The sequence below is a fragment of the Jaculus jaculus genome, chromosome 2 (assembly GCF_020740685.1).
Source record: "Jaculus jaculus isolate mJacJac1 chromosome 2, mJacJac1.mat.Y.cur, whole genome shotgun sequence".
Classification (NCBI taxonomy): Eukaryota; Metazoa; Chordata; class Mammalia; order Rodentia; family Dipodidae; genus Jaculus; species Jaculus jaculus.
In genome coordinates, this window is record NC_059103.1 from 111,462,758 (window position 1) to 111,480,895 (window position 18,138).

An 18,138-nucleotide genomic window follows, 5' to 3' on the forward strand; every position below is an offset into this window, starting at 1 on the left:
CCATTCTCTCTCTCTGCCTCTATCTGTCTTTCTCTCTGTGTCTGTCACTCTTAAATAAATAAATAAATAAATGAACAACAACAACCAAAAAAAAAAAAAAAACTAGGGGAAAAAAGCATCCACTTCACTCTGCCTGTTTTTTCCTCCCCTAGAAAAATAACCAATGAAGCCGGGCGTGGTGGCGCATGCCTTTAATCCCAGCACTCGGGAGGCAGAGGTAGGAGGATCACCATGAGTTCGAGGCCACCCTGAGACTCCATAGTGAATTCCAGGTCAGCCTGAGCCAGACTGAGACCCTAATTGGAAAAACCAAAAAAAAAAAAAGAAAGAAAGAAAGAAAGAAAAAAGAAAAATAACCAATGAGATAATGGATGAAGAAGAAAACCCTATAAATTCTAACTTGTTCTTATTAACATGAGTTGTTTAGAGGCATTTTAAAGTACTATGGCTTTTAACCCAGTCTTTAAAAATTTCCACCAGTGGTACTCCACATAACTGGCTCCCAGGAATCCCTCACACCTCTCATTAACATGGATGCTGTGCCCGCCATACTTGAAAGAATTACCTTTGTGGGGAAAGGGAATTTGGATGGCTCAGCTGTACTAGGTGTGTGTATTGCTGTCAAGGGAGGAGGCCATGAATGGGTCATTTCCTGGAAAGAGATTTGGAAAAGGAAGAAAGAGTAAGTTACAAATGGAACATTCGATGCTAGACTTGAAGTTAGAGTGGGGTTGGTGGCAAATGATAAGAACAATCTCAAAAATTACATCACTTACCTTTTCAGGAACTCCTGCTTGAAATGGGCCATTTTAAAAACTAAATGCCTCCAAAAGAGGAAACTGAGAAATAAGCTTAGGAATAACAGGAGCATACAAGCTGAGTGTCTCAACACACTGAACGTTACTTTAAGCACACAGAAGCTCTCACAGGTGCCAGCCGAGCTCCCGAACTGCCGCGCTGGACGAGGCAGTCAGGGCTGGGAAACTGCTCCGGCTCCCCTCACTGCTTTCTTCCTCCCGGCTTCTTTATGGCACTTCCTGGAATTATTGAAGTTCAAAGGAAGAAGAACTTTCCTGTTTGACTTAAATAAACAAGTAATTCAGGCTACTTGTTCCACTTGGTAGAGTTCTAATAGATTTGACCCTTCCCTGGTAGACACTATTAACATGTAAGAACTCTAGAGGAAAAAGCCTAAAAATGACTTTCTTTTTCCATTAAGAAAAATTTAATTCCTAGTCACTATTTTCTTGGTTGAAAGCAAGATTTCTAAAAACGTACATATTAAAATACTTTTAAGCTGGGCGTGGTGGCGCACGCCTTTAATACCAGCACTCAAAAAGCAGAGGTGGGAGGATCGCCATGAGTTCAAGGCTGTCCTGAGACTACACAGTAAATTCCAAGTCTGCCTGGGCTAGAGTGAAACTCTACCTTGAAAACCCAAAAAAACTTTTAAGCACAATCTTGATCTTTATTTTGCTTTGCTTAAAAGTTCATGGACCCAGCACTTGGGAGGCAGATGTAGGAGGATCACTGTATGTCCCGGTCAGCCTGGGTTACAGTGAAAGCATACCTTGAAAACCCAAAAAATAAAAAAATAAACTAATGGAAAACTAAGTCTAGCAGATAAAGGGTTGTTCAATTACAAATGAAATGCATACAGTCACACATACACTGTACACACTTCCTGACAGGCTCACAAAAGCAATGGAGAACCAATTTACAGATGGAGAAACTTCAATGCTTTGCAGATAAAAACAGAGGACCATGCCAGGAGTGGTGGCGCACACCTTTAATCCCAGCACTTGAGAGGCAGAGGTAGGAGGACTAGTGTGAGTTCAAGGCCACCTGAGATTACAGAGTGGATTCCAGGTCAGCCTGGGCTAGAGTGAGACTCTACCTTGAAAAACCAAAATAAACAAACAAAACAAAACACAGAGGACTAAGCAAGGGTGCAGCTTGTTTGGAAAGTGATTGCCTAATATGCATTAGACTGTGGGTTCAATGCCCAGCACTACATAAACTTGGAATAGCAGCCCACAGCTACAATCCTAGCACTTGTGACAGGGAGGCAGGAAGAGGAGATGTTCTGTTATCTTCAGCAACATACCACGTTTAACAGCAGCCTGGGACACTTGGGACTCTCTCAAAAGGAACTAAAATGACAGGGTCAAGGCCCTGCAGGAAGCTGACGGCTGAACAGACAACAGGCTATAGGTCCTGCTTCCCAGCAGCAAAGAAGTCCTTGTCACATGGGACTTGCTGGACAACCCAGCTTTAATGGAAAGGCAACTGTCTCTCTCCACAAGCTCTCCCATTCCCCTGCACACCACACTTTCTCTCCTGACACCACGCTCTTCTCAAAGTCCTGCCTTTCTCTCTGAACCAAGACCTGCACTTCAACCTCTGCGCTGCTCTCCCTTCCTTTCCCCACTGCCAAGCTGGGTAATAAAAGCCTTAAGATAGACTCAAGAGACCTTGTAGAGTGACAGGTAACACAACTGCTACCAGCTTTGTGCATTCTGCTAACTGTGAAATCATGAATCTGAGTATCAAACATCTGTTTGATTTTCACTGTCAGTTAACTGTCTACTGCCATCAGAAAAGGCTATGTTTGGGCTGGAGAGATGGCTTAGCAGTTAAGCACTTGCCTGTGAAGCCTAAGGATCCTGGTTCGAGGCTCGATTCCCCAGGACCCATGTTAGCCAGATGCACAAGGGGGCGCATGCGTCTGGAGTTTGTTTGCAGTGGCTAGAGGCCCTGGTGCGCCCATTCTCTCTCCCTCTCTCTCTCTGCCTCTTTCTCTATCTGTTGCTCTCAAATAAATAAAAAGGAACAAAATAAATAAATAAAATACAAAGCTGTGATTGGATTCTGGGCAAGCTGAATAAATTACTAGTACAAGATAAGAATGGGCCTCTACTTCACTTGGTATACAACAGCAGTTTTGAGCCGAAGCACAATGGGGAAAGAGGAAGCACTCTGGAGCCAGAGACCTCACCCCAGAAACCCCAACCAGAATCCTAACAGGCCTATGTGGGTCAGCAGAATGGCTTGAATTCTGAACTTCAGTTCCCCCTAAAAAGTGCCCTAATGCCACTGAGAATCCTTAGTGCAATGTGTCAGAACACACTAGCTGGAAAAATTACAAGTTCTTTTGGTGGGGGAGGGCCGTGGAGGAAAGCTTTTGAGGTAGTCTCACTGTGTAGGCTGGGTAGGCCTTGAACTTGCTGTGGTCCTCCTGCTTCAGCCTTCCTGTATACCTCCAAATCCAGCAACATCATAACTTCTGACTGAAACTGTAGTTCCCAAGGCATTTCAATATTGTAACAAGACTTTACTTAAAAGGTGTGGAAAACATTAAAACGTTACAATATACAAGCCTGTGGTAACTAATTGAAGTGTTTGGAAACCTCATCCTTATGTGTCCCAAGAGCTCTCTGAACTGTGATGGTATCTGTGACATTGAGTCACCCATTCTTTCAGACTACGTCACAGTGACTCCCAGTGCCTAAGGCAGATCCAGACCATTAAGTGCGGCAGTTGGAAAGTGCACACATTCTTTCATGCTCTAAGTGGTTCCTGGGTAGTCCGAAAGAATTTATACACTTCCCTAAATGACTAACTTACCCGAAGGCCCTGCGCCCAGGAGAGCTGGGGGCGCAGGGAAGCAGAAGCGGCTGACTGGGCAGCTCCAAGGCCTGGGCTCAGCGCTCACAGGACGAAGCCAAGCAAGCCCGGCCCCACCCTTCCAGGCCCCGCAGCCCTTTCCTCTCTCCTGAAATTGTAGTTCCCAAGGCATTTCAATATTGTAACAAGACTTTACTTAAAAGGTGTGGAAAACATTAAAACGTTACAATATACAAGCCTGTGGTAACTAATTGAAGTGTTTGGAAACCTCATCCTTATGTGTCCCAAGAGCTCTCCTGCTGGCTCGTTTTGCTCTGGACACACAGACAGATTCTAGTACTTCCTCTAAAGTGCCAACTTGTCCCATCTTAAGCCATTTCCCCAACTCCTCCACCGGCCTTCTCCTCTGTTCACTGGCCCGACTCAGTGCTGGCTGCACTCTCATTTCGCCTTTCCTCCTTTGACCTCTATGATACCAAGGACTCTCCTCTGTACTGCAATCCCAGTGGCTAGAAAAGTATCTGAAGGAATGAATGAACGAACAAGAATGCTACCCTTCATGATGCCAGCACTCAGGTAATGTCCATTCATAGGCTCCTGGAGCTGTCACCCGACAGCTGTGTCTACTCGCTTGCTGAAGACATGCTGCCCTTTCTGGACCCTGGAACCAGAATACTTGCTGGCTCTGGTTGGCAGAGTCACTGTGCTCTGTGCAGGGACAGTAAGGCACCATTTCTCCTTCATTAAAACACTTCAGGTAATAGGGCACCAACTCTACTTTACTAGAATGTTCTACCCTAAACACTGTCCCAAAGAACCAAGGAAAACTGAACATTAAGCATCAATGTTTGATTTTTCACTGTCAAGTCTACTGCAATTGCTTCTGAAATAAGTAAAGAACAAATCACAACATTCAGAGAAAATACTATGGTCATAATTTATAAATAAGTAATTTGTTATATTACTGAGTTTCAGAAATACAAAAAGTAATTTGTTAAATATTAATCTTTCTTGCTGGTTAGCAGAAATGTTCTCATCTTTTAACAGTTTAAATTATGTTTCCGTGGAGGTAACACCCTGAGAAAACAACTACAAAAGAAGAAGGAACATGTTGTAAAACAGAAATGATGTGAATGCTGTCCAAAGATCTGGTCAAATACTACATAAGCCAAAATGTCAAAAGTTAAAAAATAAACACTAAAAATAAACAAACACTCTACTTATGCTCTGGTTGCAAACACCAACATCATCCCTATTTTACAACATAAAAATAAGTGGGAAAATTGTGCAAATGTATATTTTGGAGAAAGAAAAATATGAACCATAGGGATTAAATAGGTATGTCATATCTTATAGCACTTAAAAATCAAACTTTAGAGTCTGGAGAGATGACTCAGCAGTTAAACCTCGTGCCTGCAATGACAAATGACCCAGGTTCGATTCCCCAGTACCTGTTAACCCAGATGAATAAAGTGGTACATGCATGGGGGCCCTGGTGTACCCATTCATATTCTCTCTCTGCTTGCAAACAAATGTAAAATACATCAACCTTATAAGAAAAGACACAGAATATCATTGAAATTGAAACCCCCCAGTTACTGAAATTACTGTATTTAAGCATTACAATTAAACTCTGGATTCCTGCATTAAAACCAAAATAAGTCACATGACAATGTAAACAATTCTTCCCTGGTAAAAAAAAAAAAATAAAAGCATGTATATTCAAGAGAAAAATTTATTAATTTTTTTCTTAGAACTGAATACTAGGAGGAATTTATCATTGACAGCACACTGAATGGTGTATTTACAGAAGCATATATGTTCTCAATAAACAGGGTTGTAACTGTTTGAGGTAAATCTGAAGATGTCCATCTAGTCCCATGACTTTTTAAATCTCTTTAAATCTCCACAGCCTCGCTAAAGAGGAGGCCACACATCCCCTTGGTATTACTTGGTAAACACCAAGAGGTATGAGCAATCCCGCGCCATTTAGCCCCTGGTGCCTCCCCGGCTACAAGCACTAGGCAGTTCCGCTCTGGGAAATGAGCAGCAACCCTGAATTTTTATGGACAAGACGAAAAACTTGAGAGGTGCCATAAAACTCTGCTCCAAATTCCTTGTAGTTTGTAAACCTCATTTTAATTGATAAAATCTGGTACAGAATTTGATAATGTTCTAAGTCTCCCTCTGTGACTCTCCTGGTTTAATTTGCCCTTGGAAGCAGGGGGAGTGGAGAAGTGGAGAGCAGGCACACTTATTTTAAAATGAAAGTTCGTGAGCACATGTCTGTTTGCATTGCTAAGTTTTCACATGATATGTGATAACAATGAACTTACCTTCAGAATCTCTTCAACACAATGGACTTCATTAGAATAGGTCTGCTGAAAATGAAAAGAAGGAGAAGCTTAACAAAAACAACAGTAAGAGGGATGGTAATAAGGCAAGTGCAGGAATTGACTGGCACAGGTAGGCTCGCCTCAGAACCAACTTTTATAGCTGAGCACTAACAACTTCATACTCGAGATGATAAGGCCAAAAAGCGCTTCACCTCACTCCATTTTAGGTGAAAACAGCAAGCTAAGAAGCCATACCCCAGACTAGCTGTGAGCACCGGGTTGAATATAGCCAGTAGAAAACATGTCTGGCAAACACAGAGTAGAGCTGGGAACACACCTCAGTAGCAGAACTCACCTGCTGTGTGCGTAGCCCTGCTGGAGGAGGGGAGAGGAGGAAGAGGAAAAGGGAATAAGAAAGGAATACATTAGTGCATCCAGGGGCGTACCAGAGATAGCACAAAGGGAGGCAAATAAGACTGAAGCCGCACCGCAGTGGCTAACTCAGAACATCTAATGAGTCGGGCGAAGTGAGCACAGGCGTGACAGTCATCTCAACACATCGGGTCCACAGGAAGAGGGCCAACGTTCAAGAAATGGAGGAATTCTGGGCTGGAGAGATGCTTAGTGGTAATGGCGCTTCCATGTGAAGCCTAAGGACTCTTAGAACCCATGTAAGCCAGATGCACAAGGTGGCACAGGAATACATTTGCAGTGGCTAGAGACCCTGAAGTGCCCATCATATCTCCCTTTCTCTCTCAAATAAAAATATTTTTTTAAAAGATGGATTCCTTTTTTTTAACATTCTGATCTGCTAAAACTCATTTTAAAGTTACCTACTTCTTTCAGAACTGTTACTTTATACAAGCATTCATACACGCGTGTGTGCATAGCTATATGTATGTAAAAAGACTACTTGGGCAGGGCACGGCGGTGTACCCCTTTACTCCCAGCACTCAGGAGGGCTGAGGTAGGAGGAGTTCTGTGAGTAAGGTGTCAGCCTGCGGATATAAGGTAAGTTCCAGGTCTGCCTTGAGAGAAGGGGGGGGACCCCACCCAAATAGATAAACAAATAAGCCAGCCTGCCAAAGGGGGGGGGGAGAACTTAGGTGAGCAGATTAGAGTTTTGGAAGAAAAATCCACTCTTTCTGCCTCCTCCCCTCCTCCAGCTAAAATGAAGGTGGCAGGGCAGCTGCAGCTGCTAGCTAATACCACCATCACACAGTGCTCAGGGACGTCAACTTAGAGTCTACACATTATTAAATACAAAGCAAAGAAATAAAAAGTCACACATTTTCTAAACTAGAGGCATGCAATGTATCACACAACTATCATTTTCAATGAAATAGCAACTTTCATTCTGTTGCAACCATGAGCCATATATTCTGGGCCTGAGGCACATGCACACACGCCCTTCCTAACACTGCTATGAAACACCTGTCGGTCTTTTCCTCTGGGCATATGATGGCTACATCATAGCTAGGAGGGGGGTGAAGAGGAATACTAAAGGAATAATATATGTAAGAGTACAATTATGCCAGAAGTTGTAGCACATGCCTCTAATCCCAGCACTCAAGAGGAAGAGGTAGGAGGATCACTGTGAGTTCAAGGCCAGCCTGGGATTACAGACCGAATTCCAAGTCAGTCTGGGCTAGAGTAAGACCCTACCTACTGCAGGGGGGAGAAGTGTAATCTAATACAACACTGGCTGCTAATTCATAACCCAGGGCTTAATAGCCCACCATTTTCTCTCATTCCAACTTAAGGAATAATAAAATGAAAAAAGGATGCAATACTCACAGGGTTCTATAATGGGCCTAGCTGCCAAGTCAAAATTCGAATGTGAGTTGGCCTATACAATTAAGTATTCAAAACATGTAAATATCCTGGAAATGATTTTATCAACACCTTTAGAGTTTTGTTGACTGGGCCAAGAAGCTCAGAAGTATAACCACAAAGAACTAAGGGTACTTCTAAGTAGGCTCTACCTAGCTCCCCCCTCCCCAGGTAGGGTCTCAATCTAGCTCAGGCTGATCTGAATTTACTATGTAGCCTCAGGATAGCCTCAAACTCTCAGCAATCCTCTGCCTTCCAAGTGCTGAGATTAAAGGTGTGTGCCACCATGCCTGGCTCAACCTAGCTTTTTGTTTGCCAAAACCATTAAAGGATGCTAAAAATCTGCACCAAAGACTTCTACCCTGTTTTAGCACAAACAAAAGATACAAAGAAAAAAAGAAAAAAAAAAAAGCGCTTTGCACCTGAGAGTAAAATTTAACTATATACTATGATTTTAATCTTTTATCTGAATCAGAGTATCTAAAAGAATCCGTATCATATACTCAATGTTTTTCTGCCTTGAAATCTGCTCCATCAAGCATAAGTCTATTACTTTTAAGTTCAACTTGGCTCACGTTCTCAGGACACAGGATATAGCCAGTTTCCTTACAGTATGGCTGGAGGGATGGAGCTACCCAACCACACCCTTTGGAACCTGGAGGATTTTATCTGCAATCTCTGGACTGGACCTGTAGGTGCAGGATGTGGTGTTTCCCCTGCTGGTTTCAGCATGGCTTGGTCCAATCTTCCCTTGCCATGTCTCCATTCACTCCTGTTGATATGGGAATGTTTATTCTGTAACATTATGTGGTGAAACATGTAACTTGTGGTTTGATTTTATAAGGCTCACAGTTAAAGAGACTGCTTTGAATCTCAATCAAATGTGAGACTTTGGACTTGCACAGTGTTGACAGTGGTAATGACTAGAGAGACTTTCAGAGTCAGACTGAATGTATTTTGAACCATGAAATGGGCATGAATTTATGGGGACCAGGGGTTAAATGTGGAGGTCTGAATGTAGCATTTCCCCATATATTCATATTTGAATTCTTGATTCCCCAGTTGGTGGTACTGTTCTGAAGGTTGTAGAACCTTCAGGAAGTTAAGCTATTGGAGTGTGTCACTGGGGGCAGGTGTTGAGGTTTCAAAGGCCAGCACTGCTTGCTGTTCTATAGCCTTGGTGCCGGTGTGAGGGCTGGAGAGATGCCACAGTGGTTAAGGTGTCTGCCTGAAACTGTAAACCGAATTAGATCTTCCATAAGCTGCTTCGGTTAGAGGATCTTGTCCCAGCAATGAGAAAGTGACTGATACAAGGGCCAACAAAAATGTCCCAACTGTTTCCAAAAGACTGACTGGCATCAGAAAGCTACATCAAGATTCCTCCCAAACTTTTTCTGGTCTTCCTAATTAGGCAACCTAATTATGCAAGCAGTCAACTACATTCAGCCAACATGTTCCATATAACCAATAATTATTTTAAAGTTTTATTCCATTGGATGAATCAGACTGAAGAAATTTTTATAGAATTTACTATAAATTAGCAAAGTTTACCTTACCAAAGTACTTGTAAATAGTCATTATTTGACTCATTTAAAATTCTAAGTAAGGGGGATGGAGAGGTGGCTTAGCGGTAAAGGCGCTCACCTATGAAGCCTAAGGACCCAGGCCTGATTCCCCATTACCCATGTGTAGTGGTTTGATTCAGGTGTCCCCCATAAACTTAGGTATTCTGAATGCTAGGTTCCCAGCTGATGATATTTGGGGATTAACACCTCCTGATGGCAGTGTACTTCTGAGGGCAGGCTTAGGGGTGTTATAGCCAGTTTCCCCTTGCCAGTGTTTGGCACACTTTCCTGTAACTATTATCCACCTTATGTTGGCTGGGGGTGATGTCCACTCTCTGCTTATGCCATCATTTTTCCTTGCCTTCGTGGAGCTTCCCCTCAAGTCTGTAAGCCAAAATACATATTTTGTTTTGTTTTATTTTGTTTTCCCACAGCTGCTCTTGGTCGGGTGATTTCTGCCAGCAATGTGAACCTGACTACAACACCATGTAAGCCAGATGTACAAGGTGGCACATGCATCTGGAGTTCATTTGCAGTGGTTAGAGGCCCTGGTATACCCATTCTCTATTTGACCTCCATCTCTCACAAATACATACATACATACATACATACATACATACATACATAAAATATTTTTAAAAAAATTCTAAGTAATGGGATAGGGAGGTGGCTCAGCAGTTAAAGGTGCTTGTTTACAAAGCCTGTCAGTCTGGTTTAATTCTCTGGTACCCACATAGATACAGATGTAAAAAGTGGCACATGTATCTGGAACTTATTTGCAGTGGCAAGAGACATAGTGCACCCATTCTCTTCCCTTCTCTTTCTCTGTGTCTCTCCCTCTCTGCTCAGAATTTTTTTTAAAAAATGATAAAATAATAAGTAGTTCTTAACCTGCTAAAATCCTAAAAGGAATTCCCACAAACCCCTTCATGCAGCTTGACCAAATGTTCGCATTTGATTTTTCTGTTTCCAGACCTACTCACCTTCCCACCCACATACACCTTGAACTGTGTAAGAGAGGAAGTTAGAAATAATGTCTTTCTCCCAAAATCTTTCTGTATCATGCCACCTTTGAGCCCATATCTAAAAGAGAAAAAGTTACAAGAGTGAATAGTACATGCCTACTTGATGTCCCATCTACCTGAAATTCACATCTGCACTCTTCCCTCTACATAGACAAACTAGAGAAAAAAGTATTTCAGGTATGTTTGCAGAGTTAAAATCTGTAAAGACAGGCTGCACAACTTGGCACCTCCAACTCCAACTTCTCCAAAAGAAAGGAATATCTGTGCTTAATCCCTTTCTTAAACCCCATTCCCTACAGGAGTGAGCAGTGTTGCTCCTACTGAGCAGAGCCAGGCTGTGCTTTTATAAACCCTGTCCTGGCCAGGCGGCTCTGCAGCACGGCTGATACTCAATGGAAGACTCTTAAAAGACTTCTTTAAGAATGAGATAGCATGAAGCAACAGCAAGCATTTCTAGCAGCTGCGTGTCTCAAGATGTAGGCCGCAGGCCCTTCCCTGCCCAATTCTCTGTAGAGGTAGGTACTCAGGCTGACAGTCTCCCGCCCCAATGTTGAGGTTCCTTCAGCAGGTGTGCTGCCCTTCCTGCCTATACGGTGTCACCTCACACATGGGTCCTGTGTAGAGACCAATGTCTCAGCAGAGACCTTATTTTGGGGGAGGGTATTTTTTTTTGAGGTAGGTTCTTGCTCTAGCCCAGGCTGACCTGGAATTCATTAGGTAATCTCAAAATGGCCTTGAACTCATGGCAATCCTCCTACCTCTGCCTTCCAAATGCTGGGATTAAGGGCATGTGCTACCATACCTGGCCTTGTGTATGGTTTTGATGTGAGAACAATAACCCTACCTAAGAAAAAGAAAGGCAGCTACTTATTGAATACCTATTACACTTGGTATTGCAATCAACCTTTCTATATACCATTGTTTCTATACTATTATTTTCTCAATCTAATACCATTGATTAGAAAACTGATCATTAGCTTGGTAGAAGAAAGCCACCAAATCAACAATCAACCAGAGGATATACGCCCATTATTTTAAAATCAAAATAAAATGTCCCAGGGAATGTTGTACAAGTCTCAATTTCATTCTCATACCAACCTTTGTGGTAAGTATGATCCCAGTTTTTATAACAGGGAGACTAATATTGTATATCCAAGGCCTCACAAAAGCTCTGAAGTGGTTGAACCTGGCTTCACAATCCTGTCTAACTGGCTCCCCAAATCCACCTCAACTTTGATGCCTGAGGAACATGTCCACATCCGAGGAGCAGTTGTGCTTCTGGTTCTCCTAACCATGACTCAAACCGTTTGTTTAAGAGCTATGCTTCACATCTCGTCCACAAGCAGCATTCAGTATTCACACTGAACTACCTCAACCAGACAAAGCAGCCACGCTGGCCTCCATCTGATCCCTTACTCCTCTTAGAATAACAGTGCAATCATAAGGCAATGCTACTGAGGTCAAAATGAAATGTATTTATAAAGGTCTTTTAAGCGTGACACATTTTGTTTTGCTAACCTAAAAAGAGCGGGATGGAAGAAACATCTCACCACTGAGACTTGGTCTTACAATGTTGTGTGTGAAGCCTCTCAGGTTTCAACAGAAAAGAATTTTATCAAGTTGCTGCTCTTGAAAGGGCTCAACCAGGAAACGGGAGACAAGGATGGCACACTGAAGACAGAAGCAGGATTCCTGGTCTGGCTCTGCTGAGCCTGGGTTCTGCAATCTTGGAAAAGATTAACCTTTTTCTGGGACTGTTTCCTTGTCGTGGCAAGGGGCATGTTGCCACAGCTAACCACTTCACGGGGCTGATTTGAAGTCAAATGCCAAAGTACTAAACTTTAAAAGCTGTCAAAAGGTACTAATATGCAGAATATGCAGGGCCAACCTTAATTATCATGTATTCTTTAATAGTGTGATTTCAGGGGCTTGGGGGATAGCTCAGTGATTACAAGGCACTTGCTTGTGTAAAGCCCATTGGCCTGGGTTCTATTCCCCAGCATCTATATAATGCCAGATGCAAAGTGACACATGTACACACATACACATACAAACTGATAAAGCTTAAAAATAAGTGTGTTTTGTTGCCGGGTATGGTGGCACACGCCTTTAATCCTAGCACTTGGGAGGCAGAGGGAGGAGTATCACTGAGAATTTGAAGCCACCCTGAGACTCCATAGTGAATTCCAGGTCAGCCTGGGCTAGAGTGACACTCCACCTCAGGGGAAAAAAGGAAACACACATACACACACACACACACACACACACACACACACACACGGGGGGGGGGATTACAATAGGTCTCTATTTACAGTTTAATTTTTAAAACATTAACAGTCACAAAAGTCTATTATTTTTCTTCAAATATGTCACTTCTTGGATTGCTGTTTAGAGTTTGCAATTTGCTGCTTATGTGCCTCCAATTCCCTTCAGGTGCACTGGTCTTGACCTTCCTGGAACCTGCTGGTCTCTCTCAGCTCCTGCTCCACTTCAGGTCGCATTGAACTATCTCTTGGAAGGCAACGCGCCCTGCCGCACCCTTACTGTGCAGGTGCTCCTGCCATGCCCCGAGCTCTCTGAACTCTGCTGCTGTCCTCTGCTGCTTGTGGGTCCCAGCCCCATGCAAGAAGGGGCTAGTATACCACCTCGCGCGCTCACCAGTCACACGTGCCCGCCGCACAAAGGCCACCTGCAAACATTTGCTGGATGCCTTCAGTCTTCAAACTCTGAATCTGAAAACAGATCTCCAACTTTTAGAGCTCTAGAAACTCAGTAGATGCTGCTGGCTGTTTAAGTTCAAAATCTACACCTGAACAAATTAAGTGGAAATAAACCTGCTCAGAGATAAAAGGAGATCGTCCTGCATTTTTTGTTTCCACAGAAATGCTGAAATTACTATCTCCCCTACCCCATCAGACTGGCAGCTAACCAAAAGACTGGCACTATCCATCAGGCAGATGAGGGGAAACACGTTGTTAAATATTGTAGCTGGAAGCTGAGGAGATGGCTCAGTGGATAAAGGCGCTTGCTTGCAAAGTTTGCTGGCCTGGGTTGAATTCCCCTGTACTACATTAAACCAGGTGCTTTAGAAAGTGGTCAGCACATGCGTCTGGAGTCCATTTGCAGTGGTAGGAAGCCCTGGTGTGCCAGGGTTTGTTTGTACTTAGGCTCTCACAAATAAATTTTTTAACAATTAAATAAACAGATCCATGTGTTCTCTGACTTCTAGCATTGACTCCTATATGTTCAAAACAATGTCTGCAAGGTTTCCATTCAGAGTGTAAACTGCTAAACACAAGAAACAATTTTGATGGCTGCCTGTGGGTAAGTGGATAAGAAAACTATGACCCAAGCTCCCTACAAAAACATATTAGGCAGCTACATCACAAACACAAGAAAGCTTTATGCACAATCTGGAGGCAATTGCCTAGCTATACTACAAGAGAGAAATATATAAGGGCATAATATGTCAGCATTTATATCAATGGAAATGTGTCACAGAGGACAGGACATGTAGCTAGAGTAGCTTACTATGCATTAAATATCACTGGGAATACTGCCTAGGAATGACAACAAGTTCTTCTAGGAAGAACTAGGTGGATGGAAAATGAGAAGGGGGAAGATTTCCACTATATTCTTTTTTATGTATAAATTCTGAATCATTACATATGTTAACTAGTCATAAAAATATGATTTTGAAATAAAAAGATAAATCCTCTTTCTCAGCTGAGCATGGTGGCATATGTCTTTAATTCCAGCATTCTGAAGGCCAGGTAGGAAGATTGCTATGAGTTCAAGGATAGCCTAGGACTAAAAAATGAGTTTCAGTTCAGCCTGGCCTAGGGTGAGACACTACCTCAGAGAGGAAAAAAAAAAAAAATCCTAAACTACAGCAGGACGTTAGCTACTGCCATGTTTACTCTCCATCAGCCTTCCTCCATGTGACGCTCCTTCCCCCAAACTCACATGATCATCGGTCTGTCCGCAGCTCACACCTAAGTGCTGCGAGCCCGCGGCGAGGAACTGCCCTGTCAGTAGGCTTGGTACATAGAACTTACAGCCAGGGCCTCGGCCAGGCAAGCTCTCACCCCCAGTACTGAAATACAAAGGACCTGAAGGAGAAGCAATGTGGGGGTTCCCCTTTTACTCTTAAGCACATTCAAACTATGAACAGCATGGAAGGACTGTTATGAGAAAGAAATGAGAGTACATCTTAAGGTTTGTACCATACAACTAACTACTTGCAATTATGTGAAGACACCATAATCATCATTTCTAAGAAAGATTAGAGGAGGAAACCAAAAAGCCTGGCTGAACAAGGTTCTGACATAACATTAATTGTATTCTGGGCAGTAAGTTGCCTACACAGCTAAGTCTGTTCCAAGAACATGTTCGCACTACCTGGGTGTGCCTGCTTCGGCTGGAAGAGGTACAAAGGTACCAGTGGCATTACCTCAGCAGCGTCATGCCTTCTGGGCAACTGCCTGGATGTCAACCTATACCCAGAATTTCAGGATAAGAACTTTTGAGGCTCACAGATAGTTTGGACTATAAACATGCCCATACATCTAAGATAAAAACCACAAAACAAACACACAGGGAGCGGGGAGGAACAGTCATGTTAAAGAGTGTTAATATAGGAGGGTTACTAAACTAGAAAACAAGGAACAAAGCAGAGGCCAGTAAGTTAAAAAGGAGACATAAAGGGAAGAGAAAGGAAGGGAGGAGGGTACTTAATAGGTTGATATTGTATATATGTAAGTACAATGATTGTAATGAGGAGGTAATATGATGGAGAATGGAATTTCAAAGGGGAAAGTGTGGGGGTGGGGAGGGAGGGAATTACCATGGGATTTTTTTATAATCATGGAAAATGTTAATAAAAATTTAAAAATAAAAAAAAAAAGAAAAAGAAAACAAGGAACAAGGTATACTGAACAGTCCCCGCCCCCCTCAGGTAGGATCTCACTGTAGCCCAGGTTGACCAAGAGCTCTGTAGTCCCAGGATGGTCTTAAACTCACGGTGATCCTCCTGCCTCTGCTTCCTGAATACTGGGATCAAAGGCACGCACCACCACTCCCACCTGAACAGTTTTCTTCAAACGTGTGTTACTGGAGCTGAAGAGATGGCTCACCCATTAAAGACACTTACTTGCAAAGGCTGCCAGTCTGGGTTCAGTTCTCCAGTACCCATGTAAAGCACAAAGTGACACATGCCTATGGAGTTTATGTGTGGTGGCAAGAAGCACTGGTATGCCCATTCATTCATATTCATTGTCTCATAAATGGTTAAATTCTCCCTTTAAGGGCTAGAGAGATAGATGGCTTAGTGGTTAAGGTGTTTGCCTGCGAAGCCTAAGGACCCAAGTTTAATTCCCCAGGACTCACATAAGCTAGATGCACAAGGTGACACATACATCTGGAGTTCGTTTGCAGTGGCTAAAGGCCCTGGTGCACCATTCCTCCTTCCTTCCCTCTCTCCCTCCCTGTCTCTCTTTGCTTTCTTTCTCGCTAATAAATTAAAAAATAAAAATTATCCCTTTAAAGACTACATACCTTTCATTTGGCATTATTTTCAAGTTGTGGAAAGGTTTTGAGCAGGCTTTTGATTTGTTTTTCATGGTGGGGATAGAATATTAGTCTTCAAACAAGCTAGACATGGTAACACAGGCCTTTAATTACAGAGTGAGTTCCAGGTCAGCCTGGGCTACAGTGAGACCCTACCTTGAAGAAAAAGAAAGAGAGAGAGAGAGAGATAGGAGGGAGGGAGGGAGGAGAAAAAAATTGTTTCCATCTAACATTAAACTGCCTGCCAGATAAAAGGCATATGCAGGGCTGGAGAGAGAGCTCAGCAGTTAAGGCATTTTCCTGCAAAGTCTAACAACCCAAGTTCAATTTCCCATTGCCCATGTAAAGCCAGATGCACAAAGTGGCACATACATCTGGAGTTCATTTACAGTGGTTGGAGGCCCTAGTGCGCTATTCTCTCTGTTCTCTTCTCTTCTTCTTCTCTCTCTCTGCTTGTAAATAAGTAAATAAATAAATAAGTAAAATTTAAAACAACAAGGCACTGGGCATCGTGGCACATGTCTACAATCCCAGTTCCAAAGAGGCTGAGGGAGGACAGTAATTTTGAGGTCTGCCTGGGCTACAATGGAAAGTTGCCTTAAAAAAAAAAAAGGAAGGGAGGGAGGGGAGGGAGGCAAGGAAGGAAGGGAGGGGAGGGGAGGGGAAGAAGGGAGGAAAGGAGGGAGGGAGGGAGGGAGGGAGGGAGGGAGGGAGGAAAGGAGGGAGGGAGGGAGGGAGGGAGGGAGGGAGGGAGGGAGGGAGGGAGGGAGGAAAAGGGAAAGTTGAATGGGAGGAGGAAGGAGAAGAGAGAAGTCACAGGTCACTTGCCTTAATTCCCAACAAAACCTCACTGTGATCAAGAATGGTGGTACACACTGTAATCAGCACTCAGGAGATAGAGGTAGGAGGTTTGGTGTGAGTTCAAGGCCACCCTGAGACTAAATAATGAATTCCAGGTCAGCCTGGGCTAGAGGGAGGGCCTACCTAGAAAAAAACAAAACCAAAAACTTATTGTGGCAAGACCAAGCAGTTCTCTAGTGGGGGAATCTAGAAGAGAGGAGGAAGTGTTTAACATATGTCATAAACATAAATACTGCTAGTCCCTTTCTGGAAAATGTTCACTGTCCTGGCTCCAACCACACTCAGCTCTGAACTGTAACTCATGGTGCTCTCGTCTGCCTCCCCCATTCATCTCCCAGAGGCAGACACTGGGCTTCCATCATCTCTACATCCACCAAACCCAGACTAGGGAAGATACAGCTGCGAAATCTGAGTTGGTCATCTGATGTCATCTTAAAATTCAGAAACACAAGCTATCCAGACAGTAATGGAGGAGTTATTTTCCCTGGAAGGCAGTGCGTGTTTGTGTGTGTTCACAAAACCATAGATAACTTCACACACACAAAAAAAAGCTTATTTTTTTAAGATGCAAAAATAATTTTAAGGGCTGGAGAGATGGCTTAGCGGTTAAGTGCTTGCCTGTGAAGCCTAAGGACCCCGGTTCGAGGCTCGGTTCCCCAGGTCCCACGTTAGCCAGATGCACAAGGGGGCGCACGCGTCTGGAGTTCGTTTGCAGAGGCTGGAAGCCCTGGCGTGCCCATTCTCTCTCTCCCTCTATCTGCCTTTCTCTCTGTGTCTGTCTATCTCAAACAAATAAAAATTTTAAAAAAAAAAGAATGCTTACCATATATTAAAAAAATAATAATAATAATTTTAAGCTAATGCCTATCTTAACCACAATGCATCAATCACCACCACACAGTCAGGAGACGTCACCTACTGGAATAGTCAATTTGGGAACACGAACTTCTCAGAAACTAAATCTTACATGTGACATCACTCCAGGTCTCTGGGGTAGGCCGAGAAGGTGGGTAGCATGCTATGGTAAAAGAAGGAAGGGAGCATGTCTCTTTGACACAGGAGCTTAAAAGACCCGGGGGTGGGGAGGCAATGTCGAAAGAGAATGCGGAAGTCTATAGAGGTGCTGGCACCCAACTTTACTTCGTACACAAGAGCACACAGCCCTGACTTTTTCAAAGCATACTTTTAATGAAGTTGCTGACATTATCTCCTTGTCTGATTTTCATTAACTAAAGCAAAGACAGGCAAAGAAATAAGGAAAGGAGAAGGAAAATTACTCTAAGACATTATTGAGACTCACAAAACCTTACAGGAAGCAGTCTT

The 18,138-nt window shown here is 43.2% G+C and overlaps 1 protein-coding gene across 4 annotated transcripts in view; it reads right to left on the reverse strand.

The window, feature by feature from the left end:
- The window catches only part of Aff1 (AF4/FMR2 family member 1), a 214,019-nt gene that overhangs the window by 48,861 nt on the left and 147,020 nt on the right, over window positions 1-18,138 (reverse strand). For 2 of the 4 annotated variants that reach the window (XM_045143706.1, XM_045143708.1), the window contains 2 exons: window positions 5,964-6,008; window positions 566-652 (listed from right to left, as the gene is read on the reverse strand). In XM_045143706.1, coding sequence (XP_044999641.1) covers window positions 566-652; window positions 5,964-6,008 — 132 coding nt within the window. The remainder of the gene's footprint in view (window positions 1-565; window positions 653-5,963; window positions 6,009-18,138) is intronic. The other 2 variants (XM_045143707.1, XM_045143709.1) reach the window with 1 other exon arrangement.